General features: G+C 33.7%; 1 protein-coding gene across 1 annotated transcript in view; it reads left to right on the top strand.

Annotated features, from left to right (window-relative positions):
• The window catches only part of MSH4 (mutS homolog 4), a 31,439-nt gene extending 11,738 nt beyond the window's left edge, over window positions 1–19,701 (top strand). Inside the window, exons 7-20 of the mRNA XM_026074469.1 lie at window positions 2,266–2,438; window positions 3,676–3,743; window positions 7,567–7,641; window positions 8,010–8,074; window positions 8,610–8,779; window positions 10,320–10,456; window positions 10,863–10,966; window positions 11,808–11,932; window positions 13,750–13,950; window positions 15,170–15,288; window positions 15,827–15,955; window positions 17,067–17,241; window positions 18,912–19,000; window positions 19,355–19,701. Of these exons, the coding sequence (XP_025930254.1) occupies window positions 2,266–2,438; window positions 3,676–3,743; window positions 7,567–7,641; window positions 8,010–8,074; window positions 8,610–8,779; window positions 10,320–10,456; window positions 10,863–10,966; window positions 11,808–11,932; window positions 13,750–13,950; window positions 15,170–15,288; window positions 15,827–15,955; window positions 17,067–17,241; window positions 18,912–19,000; window positions 19,355–19,540 (1,816 nt within the window). The 3' untranslated portion in view covers window positions 19,541–19,701. The remainder of the gene's footprint in view (window positions 1–2,265; window positions 2,439–3,675; window positions 3,744–7,566; window positions 7,642–8,009; window positions 8,075–8,609; window positions 8,780–10,319; window positions 10,457–10,862; window positions 10,967–11,807; window positions 11,933–13,749; window positions 13,951–15,169; window positions 15,289–15,826; window positions 15,956–17,066; window positions 17,242–18,911; window positions 19,001–19,354) is intronic.
• The last annotated feature ends 701 nt before the right edge of the window (window positions 19,702–20,402 follow it).

The raw sequence follows: 20,402 nt of genomic DNA, 5'->3' as shown, positions 1-20,402 counted from the left end.
GTACAAATAACATTTTTAACATTTTTATAAATTTATGTTTCACCAAGTTTCTTGATATGTATGTCAAAAAGCGGCCCATTATATTTATTTCTGTATGACAGAACTAAAATCTCATTCAAACCTTTTTTTTTTTTTAATTTGGAGAGAGAAATGCATTACAGTTCAGTGCAAAACTTAGAGCATAGAAAATCTTACAAGTGAATTGAGGAAAGAGTTGATACATACTAAATATACAATAGATACACAGTTTTTACATCTATGTTTGTATTTCTTTCAAACTCGTAAGTGATGTTGATGCCAAATTTCACAGATTGTAGCAGCATGAAAGAAAGAACATTTCTGCAAGAAGTAACTTTTGCCAAAGTAATTTCTATAATGATGGTCATGTGCAATGTTGCACTTGGTTGCATGGTAGTTCTCCACAATGAGAACAACGGTTGGAGCACTTCCTTCAATAGGAGTTATTGTCCTTCTAGGCAGAAGAAGCTGCAAGGCTTCCCTTCTCCGTACTTCTATGCTTCTGATCAGAAAGAGAAAGACTTGAAATTACACGATGCTGGCTTTCAAGTTTGGGAATCCAAACTTGAAAAGTTGGTCATCACTCTCATATTAAAAAGAGGAGTCTGGGGATTTCCTCTTTCTCCCAGTACCATTCTATAACAGCTTTTCACTTGGAGAGGATGCGTCTTCCTTAACCTCCTCCACTGCTTTTTTTTCTCCTCTTTTTCTCTCCTTATTTTTTGCGGGGGGAGGGCAGCGACAACATAGCAGAGTGCACTGCCAGGTCTGCAGAGGTGGGAGGTGACAGTAGTTTATTTCTGTTCATCTGTCGCCTCTCCCATATTTCTTCCTTTTTCTACTCCATAGCTTCATGTGTAATTGTAGGAGCCAGTTGCTCTAAGAGTGGTACCCTCAAAGCAATATTTCTCTGAAAGCTGCTCCTAATTCCACAGATGGTTTTGAGAGAAAGGAGGCCATAGGAGGAACTGAGCAACAGTAAATAGCTGTCACCTTCTCTTTAGCATCTATCACTGCAGACATTCTGCTGACAAAGGGGCAAGTTTGAATCGTGGGCAGCTATCTTCATTACGTAGATCTTATCCCTGAAGCATGAAGTCAGGTATCTTTGTATCAGATATTAACAGGTAAAAGTTATTAGTACAGGCACATACCAGAAACATCTAAATGAGCTTCCTCTTCCAGTATTCCTTCTGGAGGAGCTTGTCTCTCTCCTTTTACTGTAAAGGGAAATGAGCCCTCAGTATTAGTGGCTTAAAGGTAGGCAATGTGGATACTATCCCAAATGTAGAGTTCCCCTTCAAACATTTAAATTCTTGTCCAGAGTTGCATCTTCTGGTAAATATGTCCTTAATGAAAAATGGCTTTCAATTTGGCCCCTTTTAATTCTATTGACTATCCATTTGTTCTTTTATTCCATGAAATTTTAGAAGCACTGTCTTTCTTCTTTATGCTGCTGTTGCTTTGTCTACTCATATCACATTCCTTCCTATTTAAGTTCTGTGCTTAACATTTAATGTGTTTATATGGCCCTAGTCTTTTCATTGGCCATCTCTCAAGCAATGGTTTTGAAGGTTTCAGATTTTTAAACTTGTTCAGATATGTATTAGATGTAACTATTTAAGACTGTTTATTTTAAAAATCAACCCATGTGAAAATTTGGGATGTTTAGCATGTAAAACCATGAGCTTTAGAATAATTTTTATAAATCGTAAGCATGTGATTTGGCGCCTGCATTGACTTTAAGCCAGTTTAAGTTCTTCAAAAAAATAATCAAGGCTTATTTCTCTCTTGCACTTCTCAATATTTTAAATAATTTTCATAAATGTATTTTAATGAAAATCGAGTGTTTAGTATGTGATCTCAGATTTTATTTTTCTCCTATAGCAAGGTTAGTTTTTAATTCAAATAGTTCCACTGAGAGGAAAAGTGTGAACAATACTTACATATACTGCAGCACATGTTAACAGAATACTACTACAGAAAATGAGGAAAATATTGAAGTTAATCTATACAAATGTACTTCTGTGCTTTGGAAACTGAAATAATGAGGGCTAACATTATATTAAATTACATCTGACTTCCTAAACTACTGTAGTTAATATACATGGTAAAGAGGGAGGTGCTAAACATCCCGAAAACAAGCTTCAAATTTGTAGGATACTTTCACCTGAAAATGTCATTTGGCATTTATAAATCATTTTTATTTTTGTGAGTGTATTTTTTACATGTATTTTGTTTTGAAAGGAATGGTCATACGCTTTTTGGTGTCCTAAATTATACTAAAACTCCAGGTGGAAGTCGAAGACTTAGGTCAAATATCCTGGAGCCACTAGTCGATGCTGAAACAATTAACACAAGACTGGACTGTGTGCAGGAATTACTCCAGGATGAGGAGCTGTTTTTTGGTCTTCAATCAGGTAATAGTTTATTTTTGAATAAATAGTTAAATTCCTTTTTAAACATTATTTCTAATTTGTGAAAATATGCAGTGTGAATCAATAGGTAAAGTATTTTATTGTGATTTGTCAGGTGACTTTTAATTTTATTGAGATAGGTCATATTTATTGTGTGACAGTGACCTTTTTCTTGAGTATTTTGCTAAGAAAAGCGAACTTCTCTGATAAATTGGATAGAAATCAGTAAGCCAATAGCTTTTTAAAAGAATTTCAGTTTGTCTCTAGCTCTATGGCTAGATATGTACTGTGTTGGAAGCGGTTTATTCATGTATACATTAAGTAAGTTTATTCATGTATACATTAAAAACAAAGGCATCGGTGATGTAATACTTGTTGTGCATTCATACTTTTTCCCCTTTGCTTCATAAAACATAGTGATTCAGACAAATTAAAAAAACCCCCAAAACTAAAAGGTATAAATTAGTCCACCTAGAGCTGGATTGCATAAGCTTAACCTTTATCTGGCTTTGAACAATAGAAATGTGATTCTATCGAACAAAAAATAACTTGCACACCTAAAAAAATATATGTTTTCGCTTCTCAGGGTCCCTTATCATACAGATGTGGATGACATGAAGGTCTTATCTTGGAGGTCTAAACTATATAAGTCATAACTTGTGAATTTTTAGGGTGCATATAGGTTCATCTTACTGATAGTAAAAGCTTTCTTTTTGTCTGTGGATGTTCAAGCAAAGATTACTGTGGTTTTTGAGGTAACCCACTGTGCTTCAGTGTTGCTCAGTCTGATGTTTTGTTTAATTACATTTCTGTAAGTGTAGACAGGAAAAGTTGTTTATGGGCAGTCTTGGTTGTCGAAGTTTTTCTTTTCCTATATTTTCTTTATTATTATTGACAGTGAGAATATTCTTAGTTTTCTTATTCTCTAGATCACATATACTTTGAAAGCTGCTTTACTTAAAAGAATATCATTGAATTGGTGATAGGTATGTCCACCAATATAATAATCACTGCATACTTAGGTATGGGAAGTATAGTTATCACAAAATAGTTTAAGCTACAGCTAAATTTTTAAAAATATTATGGTGAATAATTTGTGAATATATGGTAGTAAAAAGGAAGAAAAAGATTAACAAAAATATTACTAAGTAATTGTGTGCATATTTTTCAACTAATTTGCTAATATAATTTTATTGCAAGTTTCAGTTCAATTTCTGATCTATTTACTTTTGTTTTACAGTTATCTCAAAATTTCTGGATACTGAACAACTACTTTCAGTTTTGGTACAAATTCCAAAGCAGGATACAGTATGTTTCAAAATACATCTTAATCAGTTATCTGAAGAAAATATGCAACATAAAAATGTGATATCTATATCTATATATATATATATGCATGATGTTATAAGAAAAAGGCTTCACCTTAAGAAGACATGGCATGATGTCATCATGTACTACGAGTATATCTTACTTCACAGCAGTGGAAGATTCTCATGAGAGAATGTTAGAAAAATTTGGGTTTGCTTCAATATCGCGTTCATGTTACCTCATGAAAATTGGACTTCAAAAATGTTTACTTTTTTCATCACTCCCCACCTTTATTCGTTATATGTGTACATCCTATTCATTAGTGCTCGGATAAAAAAGGATTTTTTTTTCATGTCAGCATGAAAGGAAAAATTGTATAGGAGAATCTGCTCTCTTATTTTTGGAGGTTAATATAATTTTTGATAGCCTAAACAAAATTAAGCGTCTTCCTTACTAGAAATTCAAGAATTTCTTAGTATATCATGTAATATAAATCAACAGAAATTATTCCTTGTAGTCTGAAAGGAATAGAAGCTTCCCCTTTGAAGTCTTTCAAGAAATCAACACAGATTTAATCATTCACCTTGAAATTCATGCTGTTACATTTTTAACCAGGAGACAGTCGGAATCAAGTACGTAAAGTAAGGGTTTCCCTTCAGTGTGCCAGTGTGTCTTTGTTAGACTTGCGGTCACCTCCTGTTCTTAACCAGTTCATAAAACGAAAATCCCTGAAGGGGGTAGGAAACTCTCTCTCTCTCCTAGTAACTATTGGCATGTTTCAGTGAGAGATGTTTTTTTTCATCAGAGCTTAACTCCTATATCAGTTTGTACTTTAACACATGAAATACAAATATCAAAATAGGATAGATATATGTAGCTCATTACTGGCTCTTGATTGAGACTAGACACAACACAGTTAACCACAGTGTGCTTGAGATAACTGAACCTCAACTTCTTTCTCCTCAGCATCTTGTAACACCATTCCATTGTAGGTTATGTTTGACTGCTATACTTGAGTAGATTTCTACTACCAGTGCTGTTGAGGCTTATGCCTTGCCTGATTTATGCCAGTGTAAAGATTTGTGACTCACCTTTCAGTTCCTTCTCACATACTGACTTATCTGCTTAAATGACTTGTCTAATGCCAGTTAAAGAAGTAAGATGCAGAGTCCAGCAGAACTGTAATACAGATAAATTTATCTTAAGATGCACCCCAAAAGCTGAACATTTACTGCTCCCTGCTTTCCTTGTAGAGATCTGTAACGTGAAAACAAAACTAACTGTATGACTTTGACGAAGACTTGTCAGACTGAATGCCTTTATGTATGCCCATGTGCACTGTGCACTTTAACTGCAGTGTTTTCAATCTTGACTAGCTCTAATACAGCACAGCTAGATTAACCCATTCAGTATGTTCAGAGGTCTTTTTTTCACCCATACTGTCTGTAACAATTTTCATCACAGATATTCCACCACTCAACAGATGAGGTGCTAATCTTGAAAACCTACAGATTCAGGCACTGAAAGTGTTAATAGTATGCTTGACATGAACATTCTGCCTTCCTAAAAAGGACCATCAATTGACAATCTTGCTGAGAAGTCTTGCTTGAAAAAAACATGTCATCTGTGAAATCAGGTAGTCCCTCTGTGGAATCTGCATGTATAAGTAAATCAAAGGTACCTGGACGAAAAAGCACGTTTCCTTAAAAGAACCTCTTGTCTCAGTCATGAAGGATCCTTAAAAGCTGGATAAACATCCAACTTTTGGGGGAAATGAGGACCACCTGCTTTGGATTACTTGGTCACCCATCTGAAGAATAAATTTAATGGATGCTGTGCCTGCTGAAGTTCCAGACCTATGACAGATTCACTCCTCCTCTCGCAGGGAGGAAAAGTCAGGGTTTTTTTGTTTGCTTGTTTCAGTGAATTTTCAGGAAATACAAAAATTAAACTAGGGCTGATCCATTGAAATAGTGATACAGTGCTTAAAGCTGTAGGACCTGTCTTAATAACAACTATTAGATTTTTCCAGTAATACACAGTGTGCACAAAACCAAAGCCAACTGCTTCTCTAAATTTTCATGCTTTATATGTCAGAATATGACTGTGGGCAAATTAATTTGAGGACTGTAAAGAAGAGGCTTGCATTTTAGTCATTAATAATGAAATGACTCAAAAAGAACTAGCGTTATACAGTATTATCCACTACAGTTGTATTCATTCATTTTCTCCCTCTCAAAGTGCAGCATGTACAAAGCTATACTTACAATATCAGTTCAGTGAAAGTTCATGTAAGAATTACTTTTTATCACTGGTATATTCTAATACAGCATACCAACTCTTCACATAAGACCATATCTCTCCTTTTGATGCCTAATTCCATCACAGGATTGAGACCCCGCGTTCCTTTGCAGATTATGGTCTTTCCACTGGTAGATTTAACATCAGACCTCCGCCATCTTTTAGCAAAGATAACCTTTTTAGCAAAGGTAAGATAAAGCAAGAGATGCTCTCTACCACAAGATTAAAGCGTTATATACAGATACTGGGGTCACATTCCTAAACTCATGGTAAAAACTGACACTGGATTTTCTTCTGAACCAAACAATCTGCTTATCTGTATTGGTTTCTAAAAATTCACTCCCAGTGAGAGATGCTTCCTTTTCTTTGTTTCAGAGTACCAGCTTCCTATGTTGATAGGATGAAATACGTAAAAATTCATGGCTCTTTAGCTTACATATATCTTCAAATCCATCTTCAGAGGCAGTTTTACATTCTGGTAGCATGCAAGCTAGTTGGTAATAACCTTTTAACAGATGTCTGTATAACTGTTCTGTGATCCTTACTACATATCTTTTCTGAACAGTAGGTCTTAGAATATTTCTCTGTCTGAAAATGTTCCAAAGTTCCTCCACTTCAATGGAGAACTGTTTGACATTACCTGGAGGGGAATAAGTAAGTATACATACCCGCAAAGGAAAAGATACTACTTATTTTCAAAGTAACTGCTCTTTTTTGAGTTATATCGTGGGAGTGTGTGTGTCTATATATATATGTATGTGTGTGTGTGTGTATATATATATATATATATAAATACATACATACATACACATTTTTTTCTTATTTGCTTTTAGAAGATAGAAGGATAATCTTATTCTTTAATGCCCTCACCTGAAAGTACAAGGACATACAGTACATTTGCTGTGCCCTAATGGCACCAGCAGAATTCTTTGACTTAAAAGTTCATGAGGCATACAAAATAAGGTAGAATGTATATGTGGACAAAAAATTTTGAAGAACAACCTTTACTGTAAGCAAGCATTTTTAATGTTTATTGAATTTTCTTTTTTCTTAATTGTATGTGCAGATGTTTAAGAATTTAAATATATCAACCAAAGATAAATCAACCAAACTGGGTTGCGTTGCATTTTACAGCATTTGTAAAAGAGGCTGTGTTTCACAAGTAAGATGCATCATGCATATGGCTTTGGAACAATCTACAAGCTATGACATAGAAGAATAAAAGAAGGCTTCATGGCTTGGGTTAGCCAGGTGTTCTCTTTGTCAATCCCCACTATCAATGCATACATATGAAAAGTATCAGTTACTGTTGGGCAAATTATCACAGTAGGTGATATAAATTCAGGTACATGCTTTTATGCAGTTATGTACCAAGTTGTCAAAGGAGTATTTTGGCAATTTTCATTAAAATTTGAAGTATAAATCTGATACAGTTATAATGAGAGTTCTGCTAGTTCTTAAATATTGTCTTTAAATAAACAAGCATACAAACCCCTCCAACCTTTGTAAACTTTTTCAACAGGTTAAAACTGCTGAATCAAAAATAACTAATTTAATCTACCTGAAGCATACTCTAGAACTTGTAGAGCCTCTAAAGGTAAGCTGTATCTGTCTTTTTTTTTCTTTTCCTCTGTGTAAAGGACAGACCAGTTAGTCCTTATTTTTATGCTGTGCAGTTCATTAAATTTACTTTATATCTCGCAGAACACAATACTGCCAACATAATCTATGCTAACTCTTAAGTTAGTTGAAAACATGTATTTGAGTCCAGTACTCTAAGAACTGGATTCATATAGTTACCTGAATAATTGATTTTATAACAAGTATTTAATGGAGCCTCCTGCTTGAATTCTTTAAGGTGCTCATGCAACCACTAGTAAGCCTCAGTGAACTAAGACCTTTCAGTCCTTTGAAAGGGCTGTGAAATGAAGTAATTATTTGTGTTCATATTTTAATTTTCAACAGGCTGCTTTAAGAAACTGCAGCACACCTCTGCTAAAAGCTTACTACAGTTCGCTTGAAGATTCAAGGTATTACAATAATATTTTAGCTGGTATGCTAGAAACTTTCATCTTCCTTGAGGATGTCTGTAAGATCAAAAATACATCATCTTTGTTTATTTGTAGTTATAGCTGTAGCTCTATTGTTTCACCTAAAAGCAGATAACTTAAAAAATTCAAAATTTCAACTAATATATAGTGTATAAAGCAAAATGGAAAATTACCTGACATATCGCAATTGCTGAATAACAGTAAAGATTTTTTAAATCAAGTACTCAAAAATCATAATAAAAACACAGTACAGGTTTCCTTGAGTCCCCATAATAATGCAAAAAACAATTGTGACCTATATTTGAGAAATAATTTGTCTGCCAAAGATTTGAGTGACATTTAAGTGTATTCATACTTTATTCTGAGGTGAAAATCACATGAAATTTACTGTTTATTTTTAACCATAGAGGTGTACTTGCTTCAGCTATCTGAAATATTTATAATTTCAGAATGATAATACAAATAAAAATCATATTATGTAGCTAATTTAACTGTGATACAATTAATATTGCAGGTTTGGAATTATACTTGAAAAGATAACAACTGTAATTAATGATGATACACGGTATACAAAAGGATGTCTGAATATGAGGACCCAGAAATGCTATGCTGTAAAGCCGAATGTCAATGAATTCCTTGATATAGCTCGTAGAACGTACACAGAAATTGTTGATGACATAGCAGGTATTTCTAGACTAAGATTTTTATGTACTTGGAATTCAAAACATATTGCATCTAGCATGTAGGAGCCATACAATCACATATAATATATTATGAAAACCTTCTGAGATGAAAATGGCATTGAGTATTAGTATAAATTGATTGTCATTGGTGAGTAATTGAAATAGTTTTCAGGCATTTACTGAGATTTTCCATTTGTACATAAAAGCTCTCAATTTTTATTTAAATGAGGATGAAAAATTATATTGTGTTCCCTTTATTTAAAATTTTGTTGCTCTTTATCCTCTAAAAATACACAAAAAAGCTATCATAACATAACAAAATTATTCCAATTAAAACATTCTGCATAAAGTTTTAGCTTCTTGAATGAAAATATTTGAGTATTTTGTTCCTTATATTTTAAACAGTCTTGATCTATCTGTGGACTGCTTTTTAACCAAGCTATTAAGAGTTGGAAATAAATAATGCAAGGAATTTTAATATAATGACTGTTACTGTGCATTAGTAACCTTGCTGTTTATCGTTGTGTCAAAATTGAAGAAAAAATATATCTTCTGGAACATATCTTTTTCGTAGTGTGTCAGATGTGATTTCTAGCTAAATAACTTCTTAGTTTACTTTTTAATTGGAAAAATAATTAACAAGTTATCAGAAACTTTAGCATCTGTAATATGTTCTGAGCTTCCTGTTTACTTTTAGATTTACCTTCTACATAGTACACAGTGAAAAGCATAAGCATTATTGTTTTTTATTTCCTAAACCCTCCAAAACTTGGTAGCTGTGTTCCCCTTGTCTGTTTTCACTGCAGCCCACATGTCTGCAGAAGGGATTCTTCTCTCTTTTCCTCTTTCCTGGATTAGACTAAGTGATTTAGAGACTGAGAGATATCCAGAACGGCCTAACTTGCTCTTCTATGTCCTGAGTGGCTGGAACATCAAAAAGTGGGCAAGCTTAGACAGAACAATGAGTAAAACAAACAGCTCAAAGTAACCCTATCATCCCCCCCCCCCCAACACTTAGTAGTACATATCCTTCTATCATCCAACGGTTTCCCATACCCAGCATCTTCTAAGCTAATAACAAGATGGATTTAAGGGGAGGGGTTACAAATGTAAAGCATTTACCTCAGTCAAGGGAAAGAACATTGCTTGTAATCATGAACTGGTAAAAACAGAGTCCCCTAATTTACAGTTTATAGTCTATCTGTTGATTAAATATCATCTGAAGCTAAGTGCTCTAGGAAACTTTCCTTTCCATAGCCAAGCCTACCCGGGAGTTGGTCAAATGTAAAGACTGTTTTTAAAGAATGCATGAATTATCTTATTCCCCACTGGAACTTTTTCCCAGTAGCTTTATGCAAGCAGATTTTATTATGTTACTGAGTTTTTTTAACTCCACAGAAGCCCACTTTTAAGACCTTTTGACATGTTACTTACCTGACACTTTCAACACATTAATTGCATTCCCAGTATGTCTATTTACTCAAACAAACATGTATGTGTATATAACTAATTTTGGTAAAATCTTTATTTGTGGTACATAGGTCTGATAACACAACTTGCTGAAAAATACAATCTACCAATGAGAACAAGTTTCAGCTCTGCTCGTGGATTTTTTATCCAGATGAATGCCGATTGTTCAACATTACCCGATGGCCAGCTTCCTTCAGAATTTACAAAGGTATCTGTACTAGAGATGTTTTGTCATAATACTTTTGGATAATTAATGGATATAAAAATGTATATAAAACATTAATAAAATATACATTATAAAATAATTTAACAATAAAAATAATTTTAGTGAAGATGCTTAGAAATAAATGASCGTATAGTTTGGTATGTTTTTACACCTGCTCTAGTTATAGTTATGCTTAATCCAGTCAGAAAATGTGCAATTATAAAATTTATATCTTGCTGATAACTGCATTCTCTTTTAATTTTTTTTTATGAAAATTTATCTAGGAAAATTGAAACAAGGCATTAATTTTTCCATTTGTTTTTCATATTGTTCCCAGTTTGTTTTTTGGACTGTATTTTTGTTTGTGATTATATGGCAAGTTTTGATTTTTGGTTTGAATTCCCTGCAGATCACTAAAATGAAAAACACATACAGCTTTACTTCAGCAGACTTAATAAAAATGAATGAAAGATGTCAGGAATCCCTCACAGAAATTTATCACATGACCTACTTGTAAGAGCATTTAAAACTGTTTAATATTTGTGCTAACTGCATTTATTTTGTCACATTAACAGCTAATTACAAGTTTGCTTAATGCTATCTTATTGCTAAGCTGTGGTCACTTACAGAAACAATCCACAGTGACACCGATTAAATATAATTCCTGAGAGAAAAAATAACATGAAATGTGTAGTGTATTGAATGTGTTTACACATATGTAGGCATTTATTAATAAAGGTATCCTTCACACTTATTAAACTTCTTTGGGGTGAATTATCTACAAAAAATGACACAATGTATGTATTAGTTTTGTAATGCAGAGTCACTTTTTTAATCAGTTCCTTGCATTTACAGTAAACTGTCTATTTCTGCATTTTTGTCCTTGGTGCATGTTTTGTAAGTCTTATGCTATCTATATCATAAGACTTATTAGGTCTAATGTTGCGTGTCAGTTTCATGGAAATTCATTCTAGAGACCATGTGGTTTCATTATCAACATGAAGGCCTAAGGGAATTAGTCACATGTTTATTAACACTTGAGATGCTAATAAAACATAATTGATTCCACAGTTATATTTTTATTCTCTTTGTGAAGTTTTCTTACGAGCTGTTGATATTTGAGCTATGTGCCTGATAGCAGAATTTGATTTGTGGTTATTATGGCATGAGATCTTAATATACTTTAAAGAAATTTACACATTTGCCTGTATCTGACAGATGTCGATTGCATTTTATGAAGTAACTTTTTGTTCTAATATATGCAGAATGAACATTATTAATTGTTGTTTTATTTCTGTAAGTTGTATAAAGTGACAATATGTATTGTGCAACAACTAAATCAGTCTTATTGCAGAATAGTGTGTAAACTACTCAACGAGATCTATGAATATATTCATTGCCTGTACAAGCTATCTGACATTGTGTCAATGTTGGACATGCTGCTTTCATTTGCCCATGCCTGTACTCTATCTGACTATGGTAAGTTTCTTCCTTGATTCTGTCATAGGCCAGATAAAGACCCTACTGTTGGAGAATATCCTGGCTGCTTTTTCTGGTTCTGTAATTGCTACGCCCATGTCATTTATTTTTCTGTTTCTCAGTAGGTTCCTGCTCTATTTGGCTCCAGTATCTTTTCCAGTTTTGTGGTTGTGTTCTTTCTGTATCCATTAATTGAAATTGTATTCTGCCATTTAGCTGCTGTAAGCCTTCATAACCAGTATCTTTTCAAGATAGCCAGTTTAAGCATATTTTATTCAAAAGCGTAAAGTCTGTGAATATTTGAGTTTACAGTTCTGTTCCAAAAGGGCACAACGTAATATAAGGAGGTGAACATTAAGTATATACCCGAAGACAAAATAAGTGGCTACCTTCACCTGCTTCAACTAGGCATTTTTGGGAATCGGTCTTCTAAGGAATCCACAATCATATGCTTACCTGCATATTGTTTATGTCCTGGATCAAAGATTCTGTTGTATTGCATCGTAGGGTCATCCTGCTTTCCCAGCCCAGTTCTGCAAAGTACAAATGAGCACACTCTCTTAACTTAATGCTGACCTGAGATGCTTATATGTAGAGTATAACACTATGTAGATACTAATTCAAGTCTGGAAGCCGTTTCAGCAGGGGATATTAGCTCAGCGCTATTGATGCAGCTGTGAAACTTCCAGTTCAGGTTTTGCCTTTGTAGCATGGACCATGTGAATCTTCATGTGCTGTGGAATGCAATCACAACAAGTAGCTGATATATTCCATACATCACACTCTTTTTCCCATCCAATGAATAGAGCACGAATGTTCTTCAGCAGCAGTAAGGAGACCAAAGCTGCTGAGCTTCTCCCATAAATCCACACCTGCAGAATTGCACCTAGATATGCATGCATGTGTGTGTCCACCCGAAGAAATGGACTCTTTTGTAGCTTCTGGTTCTCTTTGCCAGTTGACTCTCTCCCCCACATCATTAAATGACTAAATGCATACATCAGGTAATTAGAGTTGCCCAGTGTTTAAACTTGAAAAACTGCTTTTTTCAGTTTTGAATTTAACTGAATTTAACAACCTTTCTTTGTTAGCCTGGGGTACTGCTATAGAGGTGGAGAGAGAGATAAGGAATAGATTGAGAATAAAAAACTGTGTTCTGCCAGATACACATGTAGATAGTCCCAGTATCAAATGAATCTCTATAGGCATGGCATATACCCAAATTATCAATATGATAAAATATTAACAAAAAGAGAAGGAATGCTACTTCCTTGTTCCCCATGTTTATATAATAAGGTACCTACATAACAGTTCATGATCCCTGTATTTTGCATGTTCATATTCTAGTAATTATAAAACTCTGTTTCAGGTTTTCAGTTTGAATTCCTTTTCAAGCTTCACTCTTCAAATTTTGTTTATACCAACACAAACACAGAAGGTTAATTTAGGAATGGAATGTTGGTGTATTTTTTTTTTGTACTAATAGATCATGAAGACTTGTATGACAATCATAATCTGTACTTGAAAATTGTTGATAACTTTTAAGTGTTCCATCTTTGATAATCTGGTAATAGCAAATGAGCTTTTCTCAATGGTTCTTAAAAATCTGGCACATGTAAATATATGTGTGTGTGTGTATATAAATAATATTTTTTATAAGCAGTCTTGCTGACTACAAGAGTAAAAATCAGGGAATCAGGACCACAGAATTTTACTTCTGTTCTGCAAGAATGACTTTATTTCAAAATGCACCAGTTTAGTAACTTAAAGGTTTCCATATTAACTCTGTAATATTTTATATTCTTTTTCTCATTTAGTTCGTCCAGAATTTACTGATACTTTAGCAATCAAGCAGGGATGGCATCCCATTCTTGAAAAAATAGCTGTGGAAAAACCTGTGCCTAATAACACGTATCTGACAGAGGGTAGCAGTTTCATCATTATTACAGGACCAAATATGAGTGGGAAATCAACATATCTAAAACAGATTGCTCTCTGTCAAATTATGGCGCAGATTGGTAAGCAACAGGTTACCATATCAGTAATCTTTTGCAGTACTTTTATTGTTTTCTAGTTTAAAATTATTCACAAAGTTGAATGATTTGGCTTTGAGGGTAATATTCTCTCTAAACAGTAACAGGTAATTTTCTAGTCCTCCTGCTCCTACCAGCTCTTGTGTTGCTGATGGAGGCTGTTGAAAGGTTTGGGGTCCTCCACTGGAGACTTATGCCCCTGCCCCCACTTTGTTATCTGGCAGCATTCACAGTCTGTCTTTAGGAGAAGGATATCAGTTGTGCGCTTTAATTCTTTGAAGCATCCTAATTCATGCTTAATTGATAGTGTCCTGGAAGAATGCCATTCAGGCTGTATATGTATTAGTCATCAAAAAGGAACAGATAAACTTGAGTGTACCTCAGTTATGTAGAGACACRTGCCTGTGGCCAAGCAGAGTTTATTATTTATCCATTAACTACTACATCAAACAAAAGCAGTAATAAATACTGCAAGGCTCTATCAGTAAAATTATAAATGTAAAACAAGTACCTGTAAAATCTTACTATCTGGGACATACCCCTGTACTCAAGAACTCCTTCATGATTTTTACCTTAAAGATAATTTTCAGACAGTATTGCAGGAGAAGGACTTCAGTATGCTGACCCTTATTCTACTTGATTAAAACTACTTGGTAGGGGAGAACAAAATTGGTACAGGATGTGCTTATGGACCTAATCCCAAATAACTGCAAGTTCTTCAGGAATTGCGCTCACAAAAGATAGCCTTATATGAGTAAAGGAGACTATGAAATCTTTTGGCAGGCTTCCTCTTCTAGTCATTAAAACTAGCAAGTCTCAAAATCTGGTAAATCACTACAAGTTTGGGGTTGGGAAAACAAGATTTCCTGGGGTTAGTTATCTCAATGGCTAAAATGTAAATTAATGTAAATATAAATAAATGTAAATTCTCACTTTTGCATCCCTTTAGACTGACATACAGCTTCAAGAATACAATTTCATCGGGTTTTACTGATAAATTTCTTTAACTACAGTATCTATACTAATAATTTTTCTTAAAAAGTAATGGTAGAACATATCTTAAGAAACTTTATAGAATAAGATTAATTCTCTGAAGTGCATAAAAACAAAATGTTAAGGTGATTTATGTCCCACTAACATATTCAGACAAACTGTCATTTGTCAAACTGATATGAGAAAACTTGTATTTTTATTTGTTTTGCAGGTTCTTATGTACCAGCAGAATATTGTTCTTTTAGAATTGCAGAGCAAATTTTCACCAGAATAGGTATGGATGATGATATAGAAACAAATGCATCAACATTCATGAAAGAAATGAAAGAGGTACTAAGCATTGCTATTACAGAGTCCAAGGCCCATTTTTACTGTTAAGCTGATAGAAATTATAGTAGTGTATTTCCACTAAAACTGTACTTTTCAAAAGTGGTCAAAAAAATTCAACTTTCGTTTCCTAACTAGATGATAAACCACAGAATAAAAAGGCATATTTTAAGAAGGTCCCAGTATGAGTGAAAGTCAGTGTTCCATTGGACACTAGTTCCAATGTTTTGTTAGTTCTTAAACTTTAAATGATTATTTGTTCAAGTCTAAGCAGTTGCAGTTCTCTCTGTCAAACTAACATGACTTTGAGAGAACATGACATGTTTAATGGAAAAGAGAAAGAGTGCTACAGTATGATTCTTGGCTTGTTTTGAATTGACAGCTATTTGAAAGCTGTGAAGGGGAAAAACTTGTGGATCTGACAGGATTTCGTTTTAATTCTGAGTTAAGTTTCATCCGAGTAACGCAACATATTCCTGTTAGCATCAGTTTTTTCAAAGATGTATTTCTAGCAATGCTAACAAACTAAATATTTTCCTAGATAACATATATCATACAAAATGCTAATGACAAATCACTCATCATAATTGATGAACTTGGAAGAGGTACCAGTGCTGAAGAAGGTATTGGCATTTGTTATGCTGCCTGTGAATATCTGTTGAGTTTGAAGGTAATCCTGTTTTGAAAACAAAAACAAAAAGCAAAAACCCCAAACAAAATTAAAGCTTGTAATTATTGCATCATACTGAAAGTAAATATACTATTTTCTCATAATCTAATCTTAATTTTGTAGATACTTCTTGGCTAAGTATGATATCTGTCTTAGCTGGTGAATAGTAAGAATTTCAGTGATAGAGGAAAAAATGCTGATGTACACTGTTGTTCTGGTCACTATGTCTTTCCAACTTGTTTGGAAGTTTGCCTTCCTATTTTGAAAAAAAAAAAATCTTTTCAGTTTGGCTTAGACAGTAGAGCTTTATACATTTGAATGTTAAAGGAGAACCTCTTCACCTGGCTGTTATCTTTCTAAAATACAATAGTAGTTCCACACAACTTAAAAATTGCTTACACAGAAGTTAGAGGCTTATTGAGAAAAGTGGAAAATGCTTTTAGGTGGATTGGAAATTTTGTCTCTTTGCTAGCTAAGTGATCTGCCTCAACCTGTTGTCAGCTTTTGGAAGTGTGTAGCTCCAGTTTCTCAGAGTTTATTTTGAGTACTTTTGTGTTTCAATTAAAAAAGCTCTGATTTTTTTATAGCATGCAATTTAGGCAAAATATACCTTGAGAAATCAATCAGTCTTCTGAAAATAATTCAATATAACCCTGGTCAAATTTTCTAAGTATCAGGAATTTCCTGTTACTTTTGCTGTATTTTTTTCTTCTATTGAGAAAAGAGTAGGAGAATCCAGAGTCGGAAAAGATATCCTTGCCAATTATACGATTAAGCTGACTGCTAGTATATTCAGCAGCCAGTCTAATTTCACGTTGAAAACAAAGGGCCCAAAAAGATAAAGTTTGTCTAAAACTAAATCTGAGTAGTCTGTAGTCATTTCTTATTTTATTTGGGCATGCCCATGTTCACAGCACTTAGTAAATGCACATAGAGCTCATTTCTTCAGGTTTTTAATTCTTGTTAGTGATTTTTTGGTAATTTAAAAATAGCTGTTCAAAGTTTTGGAGGAAGACCCAAACATCTGAGATCATTTAATTTTCCTTATTTACTGTAATTTATGGCAAGATCACTTTCAAAATAAGATTTCTTTCTTTGTTGTCTTATTTAGGCGTTTACATTGTTTGCTACACATTTCCTGGAACTATGTCATATAGATGCTTTATATCCCAATGTGGAAAATTACCATTTTGAAGTGCAGCATGTGAGAAGCAGTGCTGGAAATAAGGAGAAAATTGCTTACACTTACAAACTCTCTAAAGGATATACAGCGGAAAAGAACTATGGTAATAGATTCCATTATGACTTTAACTTAATAAAGATTATATAAGGTATCTTCAGTTATTGGGCATCTAACATTTTTTCGGCTGACATTTCTCCTGAGTTTGAATCTCTCTTACAGAGTAACAATGGCAAATCTATAAAGTATAAAAGTATTTGGAGCAGATTAAGTAATCATGTAGGAAAATAGTATTTGGGGTAGTGTGGAAAACTTGACTAAAATGTCTTTTCACTGCCAAATTCCACATAGTGTCTGTAGCGACTTTATCCACCCTATTTGAATGGGTTGAGCCATTGTGACCACACAGTATTTGAATTACTTTCTTCTCTGCAAATGGAAAAATTAAAGTTCTGCAGAAATTTAAAGCTATGAGTGCTGAGTTTTGTTATGTAGAACTCTCTTGTTTTGTCATAAATACTTATACACAAATTAAGTAAAAGCTCTGCCTTTTTTGATTAGCAAAAAGGAACCAAATTTCCTTAAAAATGATATGAATTTAATGTATGTCAGCCTAAATCTGTTTTCAGAGGTTCCACTGAAGTGTCAGTGTTCTCAGGAAGGTGGATTTACTTTTCTTTTAAATTTATTCTAAATCATACTGAAGACTGTACAGATTAAATGATTATGGGCCAATAAAGCAATGAATGGATGACAATAAGGCATAATTACAAGTTTTAAAGAGTTACAGAAATTCATGTTTCCAAATGCTAAATTCTGTAGTTGGATCCTTGATGTAGGTAACATTTAATCAATAGGAAATTGGCTACCCATGATTTTTACAAGCCTGCTATAACTGAAGACTACAAATTATTCCAGTCAAAGCTGAATTAATTTCAGACTAAACATGTTTCTTTTATCAAAACTTCAGTTCTAAGTTTCTTTTAGCTTTGGTAACACATGGTCAATTTCAGCAAGCCTAACTCAGAAAAATGGTATGTTTAGAGACTAGTCTCTTTAAAAATAAAGGGAGACCTTTAGTAACTCAGTGTCCCTGTATTTTCTTTATCTTATCTGAGCAAAGTTAACAAAGTGTGCAAAGGCTTCTCTTGAACCTTTTATGTTTTAACCCTACAGTATTAAAGCACCTGATGAAGCACAAAACTTCCTCTGAACAGTCAGGGCCATGGGCAAAAGAAAAAGTACTATCATTCTAGGCCAGAACCAAATATTTTACATCTTTCTCATGCTGAGTATCTGACAGTTTGGCTGCTGGCAACAGAGTGAAAATTGGAACAGAGCAGCCATTTTCACTGAATGCCAAGAATCAGTGGAGAACTCATTTAGCCTAATCTCAATATTTTGCCAGCCTGCTAAATGAAAAAATATACGGAAGCTAGAAAACAGCTAACACCACTGTGCTGTTTTTTCCTTTAACCCCTAACATGTCTGATCTTGCCCAGTTAAAGTATTACCAGCAGTAACTTCATGTGGAAGTGTATTTTAGAAGCAATATTGCAGCAGAGTGGACATTGTATTTCATAAACAATACTGCTGTTAGAATTACTTAGTACAAATACAAATAGAAAACTTATGAAAAGGATTTTTTTTTAACGACAACAACAAAAAAATCACACTCTATAAAAACAAGTTAAGCTAATTCTGGCATACACCAGGCAAGGCAGGGGGGAAAGGAAACAAAACAACCAAAAATACTGATATATTTTACATGTTTAGGATTAAAAGCTGCGGAAGTTTCCTCTCTACCACCATCAATAATTTTGGATGCAAAGGAAATCACCAATCATATTGCAAGACAAATTTTGGTATGTAGTAGTAATTTATAATACTGTAATTCTGTCTTACAAAATTCCAATATATTTTCATGATTTCTGAAAGGATATAGGATAAACACTGCCTATGGTTTTATGCAAACAGAAATTATCAGGAAAGTAAAATTTGCATTTCTGGAAACAGTTGTAAGAGATTGCATTGAAGGTCACTGTCAGGTGACAGCCAAAAGCTCTCCTTAGGGTTAAGGAGTATTGGGAGTAATGTTATGCAGACATGGTATAAATCAGCAGATCAGAAATGGGCCAGAAAATAGCTAGCATTAGTATTTTAACAATAGAATGATGTAGATTTCATATTTTAATGCATGTTTATGTTTTTAAGAACAGCATAGACAGAAAAGCACTCCTGAGACCATGAAACAAAGAGTTGTATATCATTTAGCAATGAGATTGGTTCAGACTGCCAGAAATTCTCGACTGGATTCAGACAGTTTGCGAATATATTTGAAAGGCTTGAAGAAAAAATATGAAGCCAACTGTCCTGCACCTGGACCAAGTGATAAGCAACAGTAATGTGTAACATACGCTGTTGCTCTGATTCTTACGATAGTAAGATGATTCTACTCTTTTCCATAGCATTAGAAAGCACTGTTTTCCATCTTTTTTTAAATTCTGAATTCTTAGTCTAAATTATATTCACTACTGAAATACCATATTCTTCATGTCTAGATATGTACTAGCAGGTTTTTTTTCCCAAAAAACATATCTGAAATAAAAAGTATTTACTTTGTATGTGGAACAATTATTTATTATAATGAAGCTATATCCCTTTAATTCTTTTAATAGAAACAAAAAAAAATTGTATAGTAATTAGTCATTTCCACATTATATATGTGGTGTTATAGATCTTATATATGATAGTAAAGATCTTACCTAAGAGAAAGCAGTCTGTGAAACAGATGGTCCATTTCTCTTGGTTAGGCAAGTTCTACATGTGCTGTTGAATGTGTATCCACAAATCCTGCTGCTCCCTAACTCAGGGAGGATTCTAGCTCTCCAAGTCATTAAGTTTAATTGAACATCAGGTAGACAGTCCAAGACCACTGCTTCTCCAGCAGTAGTAACAAAATAATGGCAAATTACTGTGATATTGACACAGTTGATCAAGTTTTGAGTAGAAAGTGAGTAACAGGAAATAAATTGAAAAAAGTTGAATATCCTTCCTCATGGATTTTTTTTTCTTAATATAACTTCATTGAGTGACTGAACCCATGTATTCCRTGTTGAAAGAATTTATCTTTCCTCAGTTCCTTCTAACCAACTTTGGCCAAAAGTTCATATATATTTCCTTTTATATATATTCATAATATAATCATATAATAATATAATCATTATAAAATAATTTATATAGTTATATATTTCCTTTTAAAGTATC

Source organism: Apteryx rowi, unplaced genomic scaffold (assembly GCF_003343035.1).
Source record: "Apteryx rowi isolate R43461 unplaced genomic scaffold, aptRow1 scaffold_39, whole genome shotgun sequence".
In the NCBI taxonomy this organism is placed as follows: Eukaryota; Metazoa; Chordata; class Aves; order Apterygiformes; family Apterygidae; genus Apteryx; species Apteryx rowi.
The sequence above is the reverse complement of the archived record's forward strand: the minus strand, read 5'-3'. Positions and strand labels throughout refer to the sequence as shown.